The sequence below is a fragment of the Meles meles genome, chromosome 1, assembly GCF_922984935.1.
Source record: "Meles meles chromosome 1, mMelMel3.1 paternal haplotype, whole genome shotgun sequence".
Classification (NCBI taxonomy): domain Eukaryota; kingdom Metazoa; phylum Chordata; class Mammalia; order Carnivora; family Mustelidae; genus Meles; species Meles meles.
The window spans coordinates 182,191,551-182,213,132 of record NC_060066.1 but is presented as its reverse complement, the minus strand read 5'-3'; the positions used below and the strand labels follow the sequence as shown (position 1 = coordinate 182,213,132).

General features: G+C 45.5%; 1 protein-coding gene across 3 annotated transcripts in view; it reads left to right on the top strand.

Moving 5' to 3' along the window:
• Positions 1–19,005: 19,005 nt before the first annotated feature.
• Positions 19,006–21,582, top strand: part of RNF220 (ring finger protein 220) — a 218,138-nt gene continuing 215,561 nt past the window's right edge. The window contains exon 1 of one of the 3 annotated variants that reach the window (XM_045997767.1): positions 19,006–19,732. In XM_045997767.1, coding sequence (XP_045853723.1) covers positions 19,108–19,732 — 625 coding nt within the window. In that variant the 5' untranslated portion in view covers positions 19,006–19,107. The remainder of the gene's footprint in view (positions 19,733–21,582) is intronic. The other 2 variants (XM_045997773.1, XM_045997782.1) reach the window with 2 other exon arrangements.

The following is a 21,582-nucleotide window of genomic DNA, read 5'->3' as shown; positions in this document are numbered from 1 at the left end:
CTTTGCAACCACCGTCTTCCTGCCTTAGGTGTGGGCAGACCCCAAACAAGAGCAGCCACCAAGATGGCTGGGAGCAAGAAAAAGGCGCTACGTTCTACTTTTTAAGCTACAATTTTAGCTAACTTTCTGAGTGGGCTATTTAATCTAAGCTTCAATTAGTTTATCTGTAAAATATGGATGAAAATGCCCACCTATCAGCGGTTTTTGTGGCACTGCTCATCCAGAAGCGGCTAGCTCATTCATTTCATAGCTCTTTATAAAAATCTCATTCAAGGGGCACCTAGGTGGCTCAGTGGGTTACGCCTTTGTCTTCGGCTCAGGTCATGATCCCAGGGTCCTGGGATTGAGTCCCGCATTGGGCTCTCTACTCAGTGGGGAGCCTATTTCCCTGTCTCTCTCTGTCTGACTCTCTGCCTCCTTGTGATCTCTCTCTCTCTTTCTGTCTGTCAAATAAATAAAATAAAATAAAAAATCTCATTCATTTCAGTACATTCCTTCACTGTCTGCAACTTGAAATCACTCTAATTTCTTGCTATGCTCTTGTCCTAAATGTTCTTGCTCTTAACTCACTGTTCTCACAAATTCATGTGGTCTTCTGGTTGGCTGGTCATATAATTTATTTGGACACTTTTTTTTCTTTAAAGTAAGCTCTATGCCCAACATGGGTCTTAAACTCAAGACCCTGAGATTAAGAGTTGCGTGCTCTACCAACTGAGCCAGCTGGGCACCCCTAATTTATTTGGACACCTATAAGCATACAAGGGGGCAGCACCATCAATTATTATGCTAGGATAACAGATGTAAACTGGGATCGTCCTAAGCAAATGAGAATGTATCCCATCCATTAGCCCTCTCCTGGCTAAAGCAGACTACTTCCTACTCTGGGAATTATCTTCACGTTTCCATTTCAGGACTCCATTGCTTTATTGACCTTCTGTATAAATCCTTCCCTCTGTCACTATGACTATCAATACCTATGCTCAGACAGAACTACATATATTTACTTTCGAAACCACCTTCCTTTACCAAGTTTTCCATTTCTGTTAAAGGATAGCCCACACCAGAATTTATCTTTGACTTTCTGTATTCCTTCAGATCTCATATCCAGCTGGCTGGCAAAGTCTGTTAGTTCAATTTCTATAAGCATATATTGAGTATTCACTTGGTTCCAGACTCCAAGTGAAGTGCCAGGGATACAAAGAGAAATAAAATACAGATAGTATCTTTGGTATAGTGGTTATGTTAACATGGAAGTTATCGATTCTGCCTGAATGAGTCAAGGAAGACTTTGCAGAAATAAAGTTGAAACTGATCTGTCACTTACTATATGAAAATATTAATATATATTTTATTACCAAAATTTGCTAGACACTATGATATGCACTAAGAATACATTGATACGCAGGGCAGGACCCTGGAGTTTAGAGACTATTAGTGAAGGTAGACCATATAAAAGTGAGGAGTGTTAGAAAAGGTAAGAATGGGGCATAATATGAATGTATAGAAGGAGAACTAACCAACTCTGCTTTCATTTAAGCCAAAATCTGAAAAGACAAATAGGAGTGGTTAGGTGAAGGGGAGAGATTGCTAGGAGAGAGGAGGAGAGATAGGTGTGAAAGAGGAGAGAGGATGATGCATTGAAGCACTGATGGGAGATGAACATGTCTTTAGGGAAAGAGAAGTGGGGAAAGGGACGTAGAATGAAGGTGGATGCTCAGACGGCGTCAGAACTTACAATACCTTTAGACCATATTAAGGATTTTAGACTTTATCCCAAAGTCAATGGACAGCCATTATATTACACATAAGCACTGACAGTGATAGCCCTTTTTAAAAGAAGACTGTTGCAGTAGCTTAGGTAAGAGATGATGGTGGTAAAAATGGAGAAGAAGATGGTTTTCAGAATATCTAGAAAGTATAATGACAAAATCAGTCATTGATTTGTAATGAATGGTGAAGAAGGAATAGTCGAAGATGACTCTCAGAGCAGCTGGTACTAGCACGTGCTGAGCTGAGAAACACCAGGTTTGAGAATGAAGATGATAAGTCTAGATTTGGATATGCCAAGTTTAAGGTGCCAGTGGAAAATTCAGGTAGAGGGCTTATGGAGGCAGTTGGATATGTGAGTGTGAAACTATGGATTTGAGAGTTGTAGGTATGCCAATGGTAAAAAAGCCATGGGAGTGAATGCATTTAACCTTTGGTAGAAGCCAAAGTAGGAAGAGATGTGTGCATTAGAACGGAATGTGAAAAACATTTATTGGTTGCACAAAAGAGATGTAAGATGGTCAAAAAGGAACATCTAGAGAAGAGAAAAGAAAATCAGAAGTGTGTGATATCACAGACGTTAAAGGAAGAAAGCATTTCAAACAGAGAATGGCCAAGTAAAAGGAGAAATAAAAATTGATGATCTTACTGAGACAGTTTTTGAGGAATGGCAGGAAAAAATTCCAGATTGATGGGGTTGAGGAGTAAGGGGTGGTTAATAATATCAAGGCAGAGTACGTGGGCTAATACTTTGGGAAGGAGGGGAGGGAAAGCATAAGAGCTGGAGAAGGATGTGGATGAAAGACTAAGGAGGATTTATCTTTTTTTTTTTTCTTTTAATGAGGGATACTTGAGTATGTTTAAATATTGACTAGAAAGGAACCATTAAAGAGGACGAGGTTGGAAACAAGAAAGAGACCATACTAGTGCAAAGGCCTCCAATGAAAGCCAGGGCTCCAAAGCACAGGTGGAGGGTCCAGCTTTTAAAAGGAAGAGGGGCTCTTCTTCCCTTTCTGCAACAGGAGAGAACAAAGAAAGGGAATTACAGGTGCAGGTAGGAGGTGGGAACTGAAGTAGGTTCCCCTCGATAGCTTTTCATCTTTCAAAAATAGGTACTCAAATATTTATTAAGTCAATGAATGAACAAATGCAAGTGACACAAATCTGAAATCCACACAGTTTCTGTTTTCCTCCAGAAGCATTCTGTTGTCTAGAAAAGCATGGAGATGATAGTGGAGGTGAGCAGGATTCAGAGTATTTTTAGGAAGAGTGCCTTTAGGAAGAATACCTTTCAAGAAAGGATGTTTCAAAATCAAAAAATAAGTATGCTAAAGTCATGATCCAAATGGGAATCAGCAGGGATAACGCTGCTCTGTTGAATGAAGGGAAAGCAAAAAGGCTGAATGAATGCCTGTTCTATACAGGTCTGTTTTGTTCTGTATTTTTAATTTTAAAAATTCTTTTTCAATCCCTAGAAGTTTCAGACCACAAACTGCGACTCTAGGGGGAGAGCATAGAACTATCACCTACTGAGCACTTATTTGCCAAGAACTATGGAGAGTAACTTCCATTTTATCTTCATGTCAACTTTATGAGGTAGGTGTACTTAATACTGTCCCCATTTTAAGATGGGGGAAACTGAGCTTCAGAGACAATGAATGAGACAAGGCCCCTCAACCTTTCAGTGGTAGAAATAGGATTCAAACCCAGATCTGCCTTCAGTTGTTCTTTTTTTTTTTTTAAAAAAGATTTTATTTATTTATTTGACAGAGAGAGATCACAAGTAGGCAGAGAGGTGGGCAGAGAGAGTGAGAGGGAAGCAGTCTCCCCGCCGAACAGAGAGCCCGATGCGGGACTTGATCCCAGGACCCTGAGATCATGACCTGAGCTGAAGGCAGCGGCTTAAACCACTGAGCCACCCAGGCACCCCTGCCTTCAGTTGTTCTTAACTGCAGTGCTATATGGATCCATCTCAGATTTTAACACTTTTCCTTTTTTAAAGATTTTATTTATTTACTTACTTGAGAGAGAGAGTGAGAGAGAGCACAAGAGGGGAGAAGGTCGGAGGGAGAAGCAGACTCCCCATGGAGCTGGGAGCCGGAAGTGGGACTTGATCCCAGGACTCTGGGCTCACGACCTGAACCGAAAGCAGTCACCCAACCAACTAAGCCACCCAGGTGCCTCAGATTTTAACTCTTAACCATTACAGACACTCTTCATGATGCGGTCATGAGTAAAATGTTCCCTGACATGCCATAGGCGCTATTCTTGTGATATTCCCCACTCTTCAAGGTTCAAATTCTATCGCCATTAATTCCCTGTCTAAATCCTACTTCTTTCCTAAACACGTCAGGATACCTCTAACCCTAATGGTCTCTGTGTCCTTCGAAATCCTACAAAGTTTGTGTTACTCACTTGAAGAATTTTTTTTTTCTGCATTGTAATTGAGAATAATAACTTTTCTTTTGAACTTTCCATAGGACTCTTTTATGATTATAACTTAACACCACAATTCCACAAGCTTCTTATGGGGTAGGAAGTACATCTCATGTCCTTTTATTTGTTTTCTCCTTCCTTCCTTCCTTCCTTCCTTCCTTTTTAAATATCTTTTAAAACTTCTTCCTAGTGCCTTGTCCATAGCTTGCAGTCAGTATTTGTTGCTTAAGATTGCTGGGTCAATCTCACCACAGATATTGGTTGAACGTCTCTGAGAACTGTCCTCAACTACTTCAGAAAGTTCCTTGTTGATAAGTCAGTCTGAGAAATGGAGGATTTATTATTATTTCTGCTGTGGATCTTATTTTTCTTTTTTGGTTACAAAACTGGGAATCTCAAAGAGACTGTTCGTTTGTATGTGTAGGGGGGTTCCTTTGAAAGGGACTTTAGAAAAGCAGACTTTTTATTTTGTAAAGGTTTTTTGCAGCTTACAAGTCCTCAGGAAAAAAAAAAAAAAAAGCCCAAATTGGTTGAACTTGATGTTCCCCTCCTCCTTTCTCCTCCTTCAGAGCCTTTTTCTAAACCTACTTCCCTTAAAATGACTTTTATTGATTTTCACTCAATGAGAGTTATTCTTCAGAATGAGGATGGAGGGGTCAGAGAGAGAAATTTACCCTGTGTTACCTGTGGAATAGGTGTACCTCTGTATCTAGTCTTGTTTTATTTGTTCTGTTTCCTGTATCCAGAAACCTGCACACTAGGGATCATTAGGTCCTCTGTGTCTTGGTCGGAGCTTGAGTACAGTATACTAATAGATCAATTTATGTGTTCATTCATTCAGCAAACATTTATTGAGCAGGCATGTCCTAGGCATTGGAGATACTAAGATGAATAAGATGTAGTCACTGCCCTCAATGACCTCCAGATGTACATGAAGGCACCAACTCGGTGGGGGTTGGGGTCAAGGAAGGCTTCCTCAACGAGGTAACTGAATATCCTCCCTTAGGGAATCCTAAGAAACTAAAGAGGTCAGCCTTGTAAAATACATATAAACATCTAATCAAATTAGCCAATTAGAAAGACATTTATTAAGAAAGGACAGTCTTTTACCAGTATGTCCTATGTTTCTTTTTCAATTTTTTCCAATTTCTTTGTCTCCAGTCTTATCCCTCTCCAGCCTACATTTAAAATTGCCTCCAAAGCTACTTTTCTAAATTCTGATCTGATCATGTCATTTCTGTCATGAGAATTTGTAATGGCTATTCATTCATTCATTCATTCATTCATTCATTCATTTATTCTATGTAATCATCCATCACCTACCATGATTGTTAAGTGTTTGGGATGCAGTGGTAAGCAAACCGTCTTTCCCTTTAAGAAGCTTACAGTCTAGGGGCGCCTGGGTTGCTCAGTGGGTTAAAGCCTCTGCCTTGGCTCAGGGTCCTGGGATCGAGCCCCACATGGGCCTCTCTACTCAGCAGGGAGCCTGCTTCTTCCCCCCACCCCACCCCCCGCAGCCTCTCTGCCTGCCTTTCTGCCTACTTGTGATCTCTGTCTGTCAAATAAATAAATAAAATCTTTAAAAAAAATAATAAAAGAAGCTTACAATCTAGACCAGGAGACAGACAAGCAGACAAGTAAGTAGACAGTTTCAGTATAGTTTAATACCAACTTTGACAGGGTAAGCACAGGATTCTGTGGGAGTGTATAGAGGAACACCTGGTCCTGTCTTGGAAAGCCAGGTAGTACTTCTTGAATCTTGTCCTTACCTTTTAATCAATTCAAGCTAACAGATACTAGTATCTATTGTGCTAAGTCCTATGCAAAACAGTCTGATCAAGCAGATCAAAGTCTAGTGGAGGTGCCTGAAAATTTAATCAATAATTCCAGCACCATGTGATAAGTGGATAGATAAATGCATAGCATGCTCCAATAACGCGGACTGGGGAAAAAAAAGGCCGGTGGTAGTGCAGCTTCCTGGAAGAGACCAGGCCTAAGCAGAGGCTTGAAGTAGGAGTAGGAGTTGGCTAGATCCTTAACAAACAAAGGATCGTTTAGATCCTTAACAAAAATACCCCTTCACAATTCATTGATCTACTTTCTCAATACGCTCTTACATCTTCTATGCCTTTGTTTTTCAAATGAGAAAAAATAACCCCTGGATTATTTAGTGTTACACATGTGATATGAGAACGTATTGGACAAATGTGGTGCATCTTTCCGGAGCATCAGTTTTATCAGCTGATAAATCATTGAGAACACTGTTTTATATTCAAACACAATATATTTGTGGAGTTGAAGGCAAATTTTCCATTAAGTCTTTCAAGATAAAACTGGATACATAAATTCAGGATTGCCCTTAGACACCACTATCCACCATCACCCCCTTTCTTTTAGAAAAGTTTGAAATGCACTATCTGAATGCACCAAGAACTTTCATGTCTCCGTGCCCTAGCATATGCTGTTCGCTTGCCCTATAGGACTCATCCCACTTTTCTCCCTAGGTAAACTCACTCTTCTCCTCCCTAGATAAACTTTATCCTTCAATGTCCTACTTAATGTCATCCCATAATAGTCTTTTTTTTTTTTTTTTTTTTTTTTGAGAGAGAGAGAGAGAATGGGTGGGGGAGGAGAGGTGGAAAGGCAGAGGAAGAGGGAGAGAGAGAATCTCAAGCAGGCATGGAGCCCATTGCAGGGCTCGATCTCATGACCCTGAGATCATGAGTCTGATACTTAACTGACTGTGCCATATTATGAGGAGCCCCCTCCTCATAATAGTCATTTTAACACAATTTTTCATCCTATATAATGTTTTGGGGGTTTGCTTTTTTTTTCTTTTTGTTTTTGTTTTTAGATTTTACTAGTTTATTTGAGAGAGAGCACAAGGGGGAAGGCAGAGGAAGAGAGACAAGCAGACTCCCCACTGAGCAGGGAGCCAGACATGGGGCTCGGTCCCAGGACCCTGAGATCATGACCTGAGCCAGTCAGACACTTAACCAATAGAGCCACCCAGGCGCCCTTACAATGGTTATTTTCTGAACACCGACTTCAGTCCCTGCCTCCTTTCTTCGTAGCTCCAGGTAGAGCCAATGCCAATGTCATCCTTTACTCAGGATCTCCATTATAGCCCTGCTCACCTTCTACAGCACTGCTTACCAGCTGCTTCCTCATTTGTCTCTGCTGCTGGAATTGGAAGCTTCTCTAGGGCAGGGATGAACTCTTTTAAAATTTAACTTTGTTTTCTTAGTGCCTGGCCCAGTAAATACCTGTGGCATGTTATGTATACGGACCATTCCTTATTCTGCCTCAGCTCTGCTTTTACCTAAAATATTATCTCCTTTACTTCTCATTTTCAGGGAATGGTGTGTTCCGTGAATGTATATTTTCCAGACAAATGCAATAGACTTCCTAAAGCATCAAAATCTACTTTGGGTGGGAATTTATTTTTCTAAGTTTTTACGTATTTGCTTGCTCTCATGAGTAAAATATACTAAGTGTAATGTGTTCCTTGATGATTTAGCCCTTCAAGCATTAGGGTTTTGCTGGTTTGGAATTTGTGACATCCTCTGGGGCCACTGATGGGATAGGGCTTCTTGCCTCCACACTGAAGAACCCCATCATCTTCTAGTTTGTGACTTTTAGTGCTTGCTTCTTGTATATTGGTCACAGCTTCTGGCTGTGAATGTGCTCGCTGTAACCACATTGCCCTTTGCTCCTTTTATATGCTTTTTAATGGATATTAAAATTACAAAACTAGGGAGATGCAACATGGTGGGGTAGGGGGGTAGGAGAAGAATAAATGAAACAAGATGGGATTGGGAGGGAGACAAACCATAAGTGACTCTTAATCTCACAAAACAAACTAAGGGTTGCTGGCGGGGGGGTGTTGGGAGAGGGGGAGTGGGGTTATGGACATTGGGGAGGGTATGTGCTATGGTGAGTGCTGTGAAGTGTGTAAACCTGGCGATTCACAGACCTGTACCCCTGGGGATAAAAATACATTATATGTTTATAAAAAATTAAAAATTAAAAATTAAAAAAAATTACGAAACTAATATATGTTCACTGAAACACAAACAAACAGAAGCACTTGAAGCAAAAAGCCCCTTCTTTTTTTTTATATATTTTATTTATTTATTTGACAGAGAGAGAGGTCACAAGTAGGCAGAGAGGCAAGCAGAGAGAGAGGGAGAAACAGGCTCCCCACTGAGCAGAGAGCCTGATGCGGGGCTCGATCCCAGGACCCTGAGATCATGACCCGAGCCGAAGGCAGAGGCTTAAACCACTGAGCGACCCAGGCGCCCCAAAAAAGCCCCTTCTTTATTCCTGTTCCCCCTCTCCCCTCTCCCACCCACATTCCCACTCCCACTCCCTGGCATAACTATTGTTGGCAGTTTAATGTATATCCCTACAGGCCATTTCTGTCAATATGTGTACGTACTTGGGTACATACAAATATCCGATCACATTACGTACGCTGTTATATGACTTGCTGGTCTTCCCACTTGACAGTATACAATAGATATCCTTGCGTGTCAGTTCATCCAAGTCTATCTCCTCCTTTTTAATGGCTGCCCCCTTTTAATTTGACAATCTTAATCAGCTGTAAATGGGAAAGCCAAATAATCAAGCTTATTAGAATTGTACCTAAGAAAGAGTAAATCGGCTCTGAGTGAAAGCTTGAGGAATTCTCCTAGGAGTAAAATGTGTTAACTTTAGTGCAAGGACTTTGTAATGTTTATTTTGGCTATTCTGGGACCCTTTTTGCTTATTTCCTGGTCCATTGTGTTTTGGATAGCTGAGGTTGCTGGACAATGACCCGTGAATTCGTGAGGTATTACATATTCGATTTTGCATTATATAATTTTACTATGATTTTGTGGATTTAATTTTTTCATTATTTCATCTAATTCTTAAGTACTTGAATCATAGTGCAGAGCACTGAATGTGGTAGCACTTCAAAAATGTTTGGTTTGATGATTGACATAGGGCTTCTTATCTTTATCATCTCCTCGTGAGAATGTCCACTGGATTTATGAGAACTCTAGAAGCTGATCTGAGGAAGCCTTTAACTACTAATGAACATTAAAGTACTGGGGTGCCTGGGTGGCTCAGTGGGTTGGGGCCTCTGCCTTCGGCTCAGGTTGTGGTCCCAAGGTCCTGGCATCGGGGCCAGAGTGAGGGGGGGATGTGTCTCTGCTCGGCGGGGAGCCTGCTGCTTCCCTTCCTCTCTCTCTGCCTACTTCAAAAAAAAAAAAAAAAAAAAAAAAAAGGACTGATAGCATCTTGTCTTCCAAATAATAAAATGCTATTTCAGCTATTTCAGATTCATAGAGGATCTTCTGCTTCATCTACCATAGAAAGTGGCTAAATCCTATTGTCTTTTATTTATTTATTTATTTTTAAACAGACTCCACACCCAGCATGGAACCAAATGGGGTTGGGGAGCTTGAACTCATGATGACCCTGAGATCAAGACCTGGGCTGAAATCAAGAGTTGGAGGCTTAACTGACTGAGCCACCCAGGTGGCCCTGCCTTTTTTTTATTTTTAATTTTTTTTTTTAAGTAATCTCTACACTCAATGTGGGGCTCCAACTTAAACCTGGAGATCAAGAGTCACATGTTCTACCGACTAAACCATAGGCACCCCTAAATCCTGTTGATCCCACCTTTCGATCTCACTGCAATGTGTTTGTTCCCTCTTCTCCATACACTGCCTCAGTACCTTGATTCAGGCCTTACTAGATCCCAAATGACTTACCTGTCATAAACATCTTAACTGGTCTTCCTGCCTCTTGTCTAACCTCCACCATGCTCACCCAATAACTGGTACTCTTTTTGAGCAGAACTCTTACCATGTTACACCCCTGAAAAACACTCTAAAAATTTTCATCAGCTACAGGATAAAGTCCACTTTCCTTAACTTAGACTGTATAGCCTTTTGTGATTTGCCCCACTTGTCCTGATTATCTCTTGCTGCTCAATGCCTCATACTTCAATTTCTAGAGAAATCAAGCAGCTCATAGTTCCTTCAACACATCACACAAGAGAATTCTCAACAGATGCTTGTTAAATGTATGAATGAAACACCCCATATAGCTGGGATGACCATTCAACCTACTCAACTGGGGATGGTCACACCGGCCATCACAGCGTAATTATTAATGGTGTTCCTTTTCATGATCAGACTTGTCTCACGCCAGTAAATTACACGGTCATCCCGATAGCAGCCACCAAATTGTCTTCTACCTCTTGTCTCCTCTACCAGATGGCGAGTCTTTGAGGGCAGAAATTGTGTTTGTTCACTTTATTTTTATATCCTCATATATGCATTCAGCTAAAAGATTACCACTGTTAGATACTGAGGATACAATGCTGAATAAAACAAAAATGGTTCTTGCCCTCAGGAAGCTTACAGTCCAGCAGGGAAAAATAAACTAATGGGAAGAATAGCACCTACTATAATAAATCCTGCTGTGAGTGAATGACTAAATGTGGATTAAGATTTAGAGGCTCCTAAACAAACAATGGTAATCCCATGAATTACAGATACAGAAATAGTCATAACCATAGAACTCTAGATTGATCAAATCAACCATTTACTTAAAGAATGGCTCATTAAAATTAAAAATAAATTAAAGAAAAAATTTTAAAAATAAAATTAAGAACCTAAACATACATGATGTGTAGATGCTACCTTAATGTTAAACATAAGAAAAAAGGACCATGCAATAGTAGCAAGAATGAGACTCTGAGGGTTCTGTGTTTTTAGAGAGACAGTTTGTAATCCCATGTGGTTCTTTGCTGAGTGGATTATCAGTATGTACTCTATCCCCCCAGCCCCCCACCCCACTTTTTTTTCAGATGGGAAATCTGAGGTTTCAGAAACTGAGCCACAAACAAAGGAATGATTTCTTAAACCAGGATTAGATTTTGGTTGGGCTTTGCTTTCAGAGCTAGGAGTACCTGCTATCCTAGACTTGTTAACCATATTCCATGGGCAAATTGCAAAAACCCTTTCAACCTCAGTTTCCTATTTTATATATAAAATAATGATAATATTATCTCCAGAATTAATCTAAGCATTAAATGGGGTTATGTAAAGGCATTTAGTCCTGTAACCTGGCTCTTAGAAGGCACTCAGGGAATGTTAGTTCTCCATCCATTTCCCCCTATTTATCTTCCTGTACTTGGTGAATTAAAAAAAAAAAAAAAGATAGAAAAGGGGCACCTAGGTGGCTCAGTCGTTCAGCATCTGCCTTGGGCTCAGGTCATGATCCCAGGGTCCTGGGATTGAGCCCCCAGTTGGGCTCCTTGCTCAGAGGGAAGCCTGCTTCTCCCTCTCCCACTCCCCCTGCTTGTGTTCCCTCTCTCACTATCTCTCTCTCTCTCTGTCAAATATATAAATAAATAAAATCTTTTTAAAAAGGATAGATGATTAAAAAAAAAGAACTGTAACATAAATACCAGCAAAATTTTTAATTCTTGATTCTGGGTGCTAAACTAGGCCCTCTCCACCATCTCTAAAACTTGTAGTTTTATTTATATTCATCTGTTATCTTACTGTTATAGGCAAAGACCCTGAGAAGTATTCCAGGAGCAAAGCAGTAGGTAAGATTTTTCTGGAAAAAGGCAGAGTTTATGAGGAAGCCAGGATTTGGGAGTCATTCAACTGCTGTGGGTGTCAGCCTTAAAGAGTTTAGCCTTAAAGACCATTTACTCTTGGTCACTTTTGGTTCAAGAAAGGAAGAGCACCAAACAATTCATTAAGATCTCCCCGGACGGGGGGGAGAGAGGGTGTGATGAGGGGGAAGTGTGAACAAAAGTATGCACTCTCTGTTGGGTTACCACAATGTCCAGCGACCCCAAGACTTTCCAGCTCTTTCCTGAGGGCCAGCAGGTCTGTTCTCCAGGAGTGCCCTGGGTCTGGACTCCATTTCCCAGAGTCCCTTAGTGCCCTAATGTATTCAGTGCTCAGAGTGCCTGTATGTGTGTGAGTGTGAGAGAATGTGTGCGTGTGTGTGCGTGCGTGTGTGTGTGTGTCTCCGAGTCCCTGGGAGAGTGGAGGCTCATTCACTGATTAGAGCCAGCGCTGAGAGGCAGCACTGCTCCTTCTCTCACACCAACCGAGTCTCTTGATCTGTACATGCAATCCCAGGCAGCTCGCGAACACAAACCCGGGGCCAGCCGCCTACTGCTGCTGCTGCCGCTGCCGCCGCCGCCGCCACCGCTGCCTCCGCCGGCTCTGCGCACCCGGGACTTTTCATGCACCACACTCACTGCCTCCTTCCCTCCGTGTCCTGAAAAGTGCGACCGTTCTCCCAAGGAATTTCCACGGCAAGTATGGAGACCAGAAAGGGGTGTGGGTGTGTGCGCGTACACAGAGGGGTGGGTGCGAGAGCGGCGGGTTGCTCGGGAACCTAACTTTCCGGGTCCGTTTCCTAGGGATTCGGGCGGCTCCCCGCGACAGGGGCAGGGACTGGGACCTGGGCTGGCGCGTCTCAGATCTCCGCGACGGTGCCTCCCGGCAACGGTGCCCTGCGCACTCCGTGCGCTGCCTCGCTCAAACTTTCCGTCTTGAGTTTTCCTTAATGTGTTTTATTTGGGGGGTGCGAGGGGGAGGGACCAGACGCGGGAATTGGACAAGTAGGGAGGGTGAGGGGACAGCTGAGGAAGGGAGCAGGACTTCTTTTTTCCATCTTTTAATAAGCCCCGTTCCCACTTTGTTTGGGTCGATGATGAGATAGCCTTGTCGCCGGGCTCTCCCGCGTACCCCGCGGCGATTTCCGGCAGGGCCCAGCCCGGGCGGTGCTCAGACGGCAGGCAGGGTGGGGAAGGGGAGAGCCTAGGGAGGAGGGTCCCCACCGCCCCCACACTGCTCGCCACCGGCCCGGTGGAATACGCGCGCAGCGCTGGGAGCCTCGGGCCCCCGGGTGCTTGGCTCACTTTTTCCCAGCGGGGGCGGGTGTGAAGGGCGTGGAGGGAGGTGGGGGTGGGGTGGGGGGAGTCGCGGCGCGCAGGAAGGAGGCAGGTGTTGGCACTGAGGTGGACCGTTCTAAACGCAACCGGTAAACTCCCTGCTCCGCCCGGCTGGACCCGCCTGGCCTTAGAGCAGCGGGACCCGTGGGGGGTCTCCCGGGATTTTCGAGGTCGGGACTCTAGCCCCGTGGTTCTACGGAGCCGGGCGGGAGGACCGCCGTGTAGACAGCGGCGCGTGGCTTTTTATTTTAATCTTAGACCTGCCTTAAACTGAGTAACAATTTCTCTCCCTCCGACTTGAGAACAAAACTTTTCAGCGAACACGCAGGTCGCTGCAGTCCTGCGGCCACCACCACCGTGCTCGTCAGCCCCTGCGGAGCGACCTTCTCCGCCCGGAGCCGGGCCCCGCCACTGCGCTCCCGAGCCTCCGGCCGGCCCCCCTCCCCAACCCCGGGCTTTTCAGGGCTCGGCCTGGGCGTTTCGCCTTTGTGCTTTGTAAGGGAAAGCCTTTTCTTCCAGGGCACAACAAACTTGGGCGGAGAGCTTCCGTGTGGCCCCCCGGGCGAGGCCGCCCACGGTGGTGAGACCATCCGAGGGGATGCCCGGTCCGTCCTTTGCTCCACGAGCCCCTCCAAGAGCTCGAGGCCCAGGTGGTCCCCGGCCGGCGAGGGCGCGCGGGAGCCCCGAAGTAGCGGGGGCTCCGGCTGCCCGGAGGCAGAGGAAAAGCTCTCGTTTCCCGTTCGGAACGCACTGCTTTCTTGGGCCCTGGCCGCAGGTCCAGCGGAGGGCCAGGGCCCCGGCTCCGAGCCGGACGCGCGTCGCACCGGGTGGGTGCATGGGGCGGGGGCGCTCGGTGTGGTGTTCAGTCCTGCCTGGCGTGGCCGGGCCGGGCCGTCCGGGGTCTGTGGCCTGCGCCGCCTCCCTGCCCCGGGAAGAGCAGGGAGGGAGGACTCGGGCGCGCTCTGCCTGATACCCACCAGCCACGTCTCGCCTCCAGCCCCCGCTCCGGACTCGGCTTGAGGAGCAGAGGGGTGTAAAAAAGGAAAAATAAAGAGGAAAAAAGGGCGGGCAGTGAGGAAGCGGCGGGTCAGACTGGAGGGAGCTGAGCGGTCAGGGATGCCCGGCCTCTTCCTCTGCGCGTCTCGGGGGGTTCTTGCCCAAAATGGCAAACGAGCAGAGGGGGGAAGGTAGAAAGAGCGTCGAGGAAGAGATGCGGGAGTCTTCCGTTCCCATCCCTCCTGGCCCGCGGAAACCCGGCAAAAGTAGCGTGAGTTCGCTCGCTGCGATCCGGGGCGAGGTGGGGGAAGGCCGAGGACAGGGCGGCGCCGCCCCGCTGGTGACCGACCGGGGCCGGGGCCGGGCGCCCAGAGAGCGGGGACACACACCTGTTCTGCTAGGCTGCGTCGTGTGCGGCGGCCGGACGGCGTAGGCGCGAAAGGCAGAACTCTATCTCTCTCACCCCAGGCCCGCAGTCCCGGAACCGGGAGGGCCCTGTTGCCCCGCGCAGGCCCGCATTTACGGGAGCGCCAGAATCCCTGAGCCCGGTGGCTGCCCGCCGAAGCGGTGGCGGGCGGCGCGGAGACCCGGGTGACCCGCGGGGCGGGGTTGTTCAGCGGCACGAGGTCCCTGGACTTTGATCGAAGGCAGACTCCCCCCAGACCCTGCCCCGCGGGCCTTGCCCGGCTGTGGACCGGGGCGCCTCACACTTGTCGGTTCTTGCCTGGCCGGCGCCCTGGTTCCCCCAAAGTTACAAGCAGCTGCTTTCGTGCAGAGGTGTTGGGATCGAAAGTATTCTTTGTGCAATGGCAGCCGAGAGCTGGGGGAGACGTCAGACCAAGGAGTGGTGGGCTCGGCTCTGCGTTGGCCCCAAGTTTTTGCAGGTTTCGCCTTCACCTCTTCTTCCTCCGTTTTCCCTAAAAGAGTTGGTTTTCCCGGGCTAAGACTCCTCCCGGCTGAATTTTGCACCCGCTTGGCTGAGCTGGCAGCCCCGCAGCCCCACACTCTTCGAGAGGCCGGGTTATTTCGGATTCGCACCCGTTGGCCACGCCGGGCCTGGGTCGGGGCCCAAATCTGGGACCGATACCCGGCCACTTCTGAATTGCAGGCGTTGGCCCCAGCCTTTGGAATAGTGTTAAGCTTATGCTTTCTGAGCTCTTGCATATGGTGGTAAAATTTCTGTTAGAGCGGTGTTTCCAAACACCCCCTGGGCATTTGGTGTGCGGGAATTCTCTTCAAGCGAAGAAGTCTGTGAACTTAAAAAAAAAAAAATTCTTTCCTGAGTTCTTCACAACCCCCCACTACCCTGGCCCCACTTCCCATTGTTCTTTGCTTTTTAAGTTGCCTGTTAATTTTTTAAAAGTTTATTTATGCAAAGGAAAAATATCTTTTAATTTGTTCTATTATTTTAATTCCTGGCTTTTGGAAACGATTCAGAGACCACAAAAATGTCACCTGTTGTAATAAGCAGAGGAGTGTTGTGTGTGCGTTTTAATTGCCCGCAGAGTCGTAGTTTGGTGGGCGTTCAGAGCCAGGGCTCGGGGAAAGAGGCTTTGCAGCTTTTCTTTGTGGCAGTCATTTGCAAGTGGGTTTGGCTCCTAGCGGCAGCAGGAGCGCCGCTTCCTTCTACGCGGATCCCAGCGCGGGTCAGGAAGCCCAGACCCTGGACGGGGATGGTCAGAGGCTGGGGTGGGAGATCGCCCACTCTCAGACTTTCTTTCTGGCTTTCGGTTTTTCAATGCGAAAGTGGCTAGTTCGCGCCGGAGAGCGCGGAGCGCTGCGCATCAGCCCAGCTCCAGACATTTTCACGTTCCAAATGCCAGTTTCTTCGTTTCATTTGTCTTGGTTCTGGCATGTTTAACCATGCAATTAGTAATCTCACTAATTATTCAGTTAGCTGGCGTTTTGTAATCACTTTAAACCAGGGTCGGGTGTGTGATTTAACAAACAAACAAACTCCCACACATACGGACCTGAACCAAACCCATCACGTCAAGGATTTGAAAATTTTAAAACTCAATATTTGCTGGTCCCCCCCGTCCAACCTCACTGCCTGCCAGACAATTTATTTAGCTTCGTGGATTGATCCCTCCTCCTTGTTTAGTTAATTCAACAAAGACTTTTTGCAATCTGTTTGGAGTTTGTCTGATGCCGTGGAAAAGTAGCTGATGATTTATTTGGTTGCTTTTCGATTTCTGTCTTCAGCCCTTCTTTCTCCTCCTTTCAGCGGGGATGTCAGCTGTTATTACTTCCTATTGATCCCTTTGCAAAGTGAGAAGTGAACTAAAATTAATGTCAATTCCACTGCTCAGATCAATAGCTGGAGTTATTTTAATCTGGATTTGCACGAAGTGCTAAATTAAAAAAAATCAGCATAGAGGCAGAAAAGTAACAGTTACTTACTTTCCCTTTGCCTGGTTCTTTACAGTCACCCAAATGCTCCATCAAGCTGATTATCTTACAATCCATATTTTTTTAATTAAGAGGGTCAGTTAGTTTTCTTATTTTGGGTTCTGTGTTTAAACCCATGACATTTTGACATTGGGAGTGTATTAACTATAGATTTTCATAATGACTGTGGTCTGCTGAAGCCCCATCTATACAAGTTGTTAATGTGAGGAGGGGGTAAGAAAGAAAAGGAAAAAGAAAACACACACACAGACACACACACACACACACACACCCTCCCCCCATAGAGACCAACGCCCACACAGTGGAGTAAAAGAGATGTGGCCTAGAAAAATATTGTTGATTTATTTTCAGTATAATGAAGTTTCAAATGAATAACCAGGTTTGAGTGATTCACCGTATTCTGTTGGAGTGTCCGGTGCTGTCGCCAGATTGCTAATTTATGAAACTCATTTAACATAATGAGGTGATCCAGGAAGTAAAAATAGAAAGTGAATTCTCTGGGCAATTGGTTATTTGGGGGGAAAACATTCCACCCTTCACCCCCCACCTGCGGTGTATTATGTTTGTCCTTTTCTCCTGCTTGCCTCATGTGATATTGCTTGTTGAGATACAAGTAGTTAGTTATTTCTGTTATGAAGAGCTGCTTAGAACCCTTGGAACAGCCCTAGACCCACTTTTAGAGCCTCCATGTTGTGTGACCATTAATCTGACTTGGAAACAGCCAAGAACAGGATTCTCAGACCAGGCTTGTCAGGCTAACTGGCTGTCCTTGGCAGATCATTCCCTGAGCTGCTATAACTTGACAGGAAAGTTATTTAAAATTTGGAAGAGAGAAAAATCCGTTAATGTGAGATACATAATCTGGTAATTTAGCAATGATGTCTATAAGGAGAGATGCCAAATGAGGAAGCAGTCTGATGGTGTGCACTCATCTTCCCAATTAATAACAGTCATTGACACGTCTGCTACAGGATGAGAGAAGGAAATACTCTCTTTGCACTACATTAAGCCAAGGGGATTCATCTACAGTTTAACTGAGGCTTCTCTAGTTGAGGGAATATCAAAGATACTCCATTATCTAGGTGTTTTGTGGTTTTGTTTTTTTTTTTTTTTCCCTAAAGGGAGGGGGTAAATTCTTATTCGAGCTATGACTCTCAATTTAAAGGTGATAATTTGTAGCAGATGGTGATTTTTGGTTACACTTGGAGTTTCATTAAGTTTCTGTCTAGTGTATATTTTTGAAGCTAATAAATTCTAGTGTTCATCTTATGTTATCCTGACTTTTGATATATAGCCCTTCTCCCACTCCCCCAAACCCCTACTCAAAATAAATTTTGAAATGGAATCAGTGGCTATGAAGATGTACAGCCTAAATTTAAAAGGGAAATTGAAGGAAGTCTCTCCGAACTCCAGAATATTTCATGGGCCTTTATCAGACAACAATTGTGATCGGGACAATAAGCAGAGCAAAATAAGTCAGAAATTTTGTTAACATTTTGCTCCAAATGTTAATGGCAAATTCAGGGCTCTTTACAAATCTACTTAAGAGCTAGTGCATTAGTAACTAAAATTACCAATCCGTTCTTTGCTGCCCCCGGAAGACAGCCGCTTCTAGAGAACATATGCCAAAGGCACCCATTATGGTGTTAAATATTGTCAGAGATGCCAGGCATTTTACTGATGAAGGTTTTGTTCCTTCTCAGGAAAGAGAAAACCTGTATGATTAGAGAGGGGTGTGCATCAAAAATAATATTGCTGTTGTCTCTTCACATTGCACTTCTTTCTAGAAACAGCTTTAAATGATACATGAAGATATGTGTTGATGTATGTGCCAATGTGTGTGATTTATCCACACGTACAATTCGTACCAACTAGCATGTACACATGGTCTAGATGTGCTTGATTTAGGAATTTTTCAGCACCGGGGCGTTGTCAGGGGAGATGAAGAGAAAATGTGTTTGTGGGGGGTCACCTAGGTAGAACCTCGCCTCTGTTTGAACATCAGGCCTGCCAAGAGCGGTGTGTGCAGGTGGAAACCCTTTAAAATATAGACCCCACCTAATCTACTTGGGTGCCTTGGCCTTCCAAAGCTCATTTGCTCAGGGAATATTGTATTTGGAGGTTTTATGATTTTTTTTTCCTTTGCTGGGCTCAGGCACATTTCACCCGGAACGTGTAGGGACCAAAGTCAGCTACGCGTACATCACAGTAAGTTGTCTATTGATTTTCCTGAATGAAAATGGTCTGATGCTGCTGCCCACTGGCTCCTAAAGCCTCTGGTGTCTCTTGCCCGAGCATCTGTAAGCCAGAAGGATGGTGTTTCGATCACTTGGGGTTTCCCTTTTTTTCCTCCCCCTGACCTTCCTCCCCCTCTTTTCTTCTCTTTGCTGTTTCCGCAGGTCTTAGAAGGGGATGATTCCCCAGTAATATTCCCTGCCCTGATCCAAGGTGCCGCTCGGCCTCCCTCCCAGGGAAGACTGCTTCTCGTGTGACACCAGCCATAGAAAGAGACTCCGATGGACTTACACCGGGCAGCCTTCAAGATGGAGAACTCATCCTACCTCCCCAACCCGCTGGCATCCCCAGCACTGATGGTCCTGGCGTCCACGGCTGAGGCCAGCCGCGATGCTTCCATCCCTTGTCAGCAGCCACGACCCTTTGGTGTACCTGTCTCGGTAGACAAGGACGTGCACATTCCCTTCACCAACGGTTCCTACACCTTTGCCTCTATGTACCATCGGCAAGGTGGGGTGCCCGGCACTTTTGCCAATCGTGATTTTCCCCCTTCTTTACTGCACCTCCACCCTCAGTTTGCTCCCCCAAATCTAGATTGCACCCCAATCAGTATGCTGAATCATAGTGGAGTGGGGGCTTTCCGTCCCTTCGCTTCCACTGAGGACCGCGAGAGTTACCAGTCAGCTTTTACGCCGGCCAAGCGACTTAAGAACTGCCATGACACAGAGTCTCCCCACTTGCGCTTCTCAGATGCAGATGGCAAGGAATATGACTTTGGGACACAGCTGCCATCTAGCTCCCCCGGTTCACTTAAGGTTGATGATACTGGGAAGAAGATTTTTGCTGTCTCTGGCCTCATTTCGGATCGGGAAGCCTCTTCTAGCCCAGAGGATCGGAATGACAGATGTAAGTACTTTGGTGGGAGCCTTCCCTACCCCCAGCAAGCCCTGCCTCACAGTAGTGTTCAACAGGTCGGTGGCAGTTGTCATGCTCCTAGGAATAGGGAGGGCCGACTCCTTCCCACTCAGTGGCTGCGGAGTGCTAACATTTACTTGTCTAATGTCGATGAGCACTGACAGTTCCGGGAGGACATGTTTTTCTGATGGTAGCTAGAGGCAAGTTGGCCTCCAAGCTGCCTCTTCCCAGGGCACGACTGGCTTATTCTCTGGGGGCTCACTCTGGAATGAAGAGGGGTGCCGTATGTATACGGGAGCAAATGTCATTTTATTAGAAAGCGTAGGTTCCTAGAATATTTGGGGGGCCTGAAGAAACTTGTCCATCCCTCCTCTCTTTGCTATCCTCATTATATTCCTCTGATCTTGACATTATTTTTTAGCTTTTCCATTGTATCACATCCAGTGGACTCCACGTGATTTTATTTTCCCAACTCTCAGCCCTTGTCCACATCAGGCTATTTTTCAGAGAAGGACAAAGGTGTCGTCAATCACCATAAAGCATTTCAAACAGCTGTGTTTTCCTTGCGATTGCAAGTCTAAAAAGCCGACTTCTCTTGGGATTTAGCAGGTTTGCTGGATGCTTATCCTGGGGCTCACTTTTAGGACTAGACACGGTTGACCTATGTGACTATTCCATATTTGATGTTCACAACTATTATTAATTTCTGCTTATGGAACATCTTTCTTGTGTTCTCCCAGTGCCTTGTTGAGCTTTGGCGACCCTTGCTAATAGTTGGAACCAAGCCTTTATTTGGAACTTGTAGACCAGGAGTGCTGAACCCTGCAATCTTCTCTAATAGAATCAGAGAATAATTGTGTTCTGACGCTTTTGGGCTGTGGGTAGGCAGAGCAGTTTTCTTCAAGCCTGGTGAGAATTTATGAACTGAGGGCGTTTTTCCACCCAACCCTTTGTTCTAAGATTTGCTTCATTTTATTTTCTTAAGAAAACTACATCTGAGGTTTGCTTTCCCCTCTTTTTTTTTTTTTTTTTTTTTTTTTGTGCTCCTGTCCTCTCCATAACCACCAACACGAATACCATTTTTTTTTCTCTTCTCTTTATGATGCCGAGGAGAGTAATAGAGACATTGCAGCTCTCTCCCCTGTCGGCACTGCTTCCTCAGGCTGTCTCCTTGAATTAGGCACTGTGTTAACTTTCCTGCGCTAAAAGGCATCTGCCTAAACCCAGCGTACCTTTTCAATAAAAGTCATCATAAAATCAACCTGCCTTGTAAATCCATCGCTCTTTGGTTTTGAAATATGTTGCAAGTGTGTCTTTTATGTCAGCGTCTGTAAGCCCGAGACCTCCCCACTTCAGGGAGAAGCTGCTAACACAAGTGCCCATGTGTTCTCTCACTTCGCTTGGGCCCCTCTTCCATCGTCTCCCCTTGTGGACAGCTGATCTGTGCATTACCATCCTGCTTTCCCGGTATACCTGCAGGACACGCTAGCGTCTTGTGGGTCTGTTGTGTTTTACTTCAGTGCAGTTTTCATTTGTCAGTGGGCAAGCCATCAAGGCGAGCTGTCATCTGACCTCTGGCTAAAGCTGGCCTGGGTGATTCTGCCCCCCTTTTTGCTCCAAATACAAGTCGAAGATGAAATCCTCTCAAACCTAACATGCCGCCAAGTAACATCTGGAGATCAAGATTCCTTTCTTCTCTCCCAGCAGATCTGGCTGGTCTCCGTTTTTCTCTCTTTTTAGCCCAAACCTGTGTCAGACCCCCAGAGCAGGAGGAAGCTTGTTAGTCAAGTCAGAACTCATAGATGTGGCTATCCATTCCCCCTCCGAGTGTCAAAGCCATA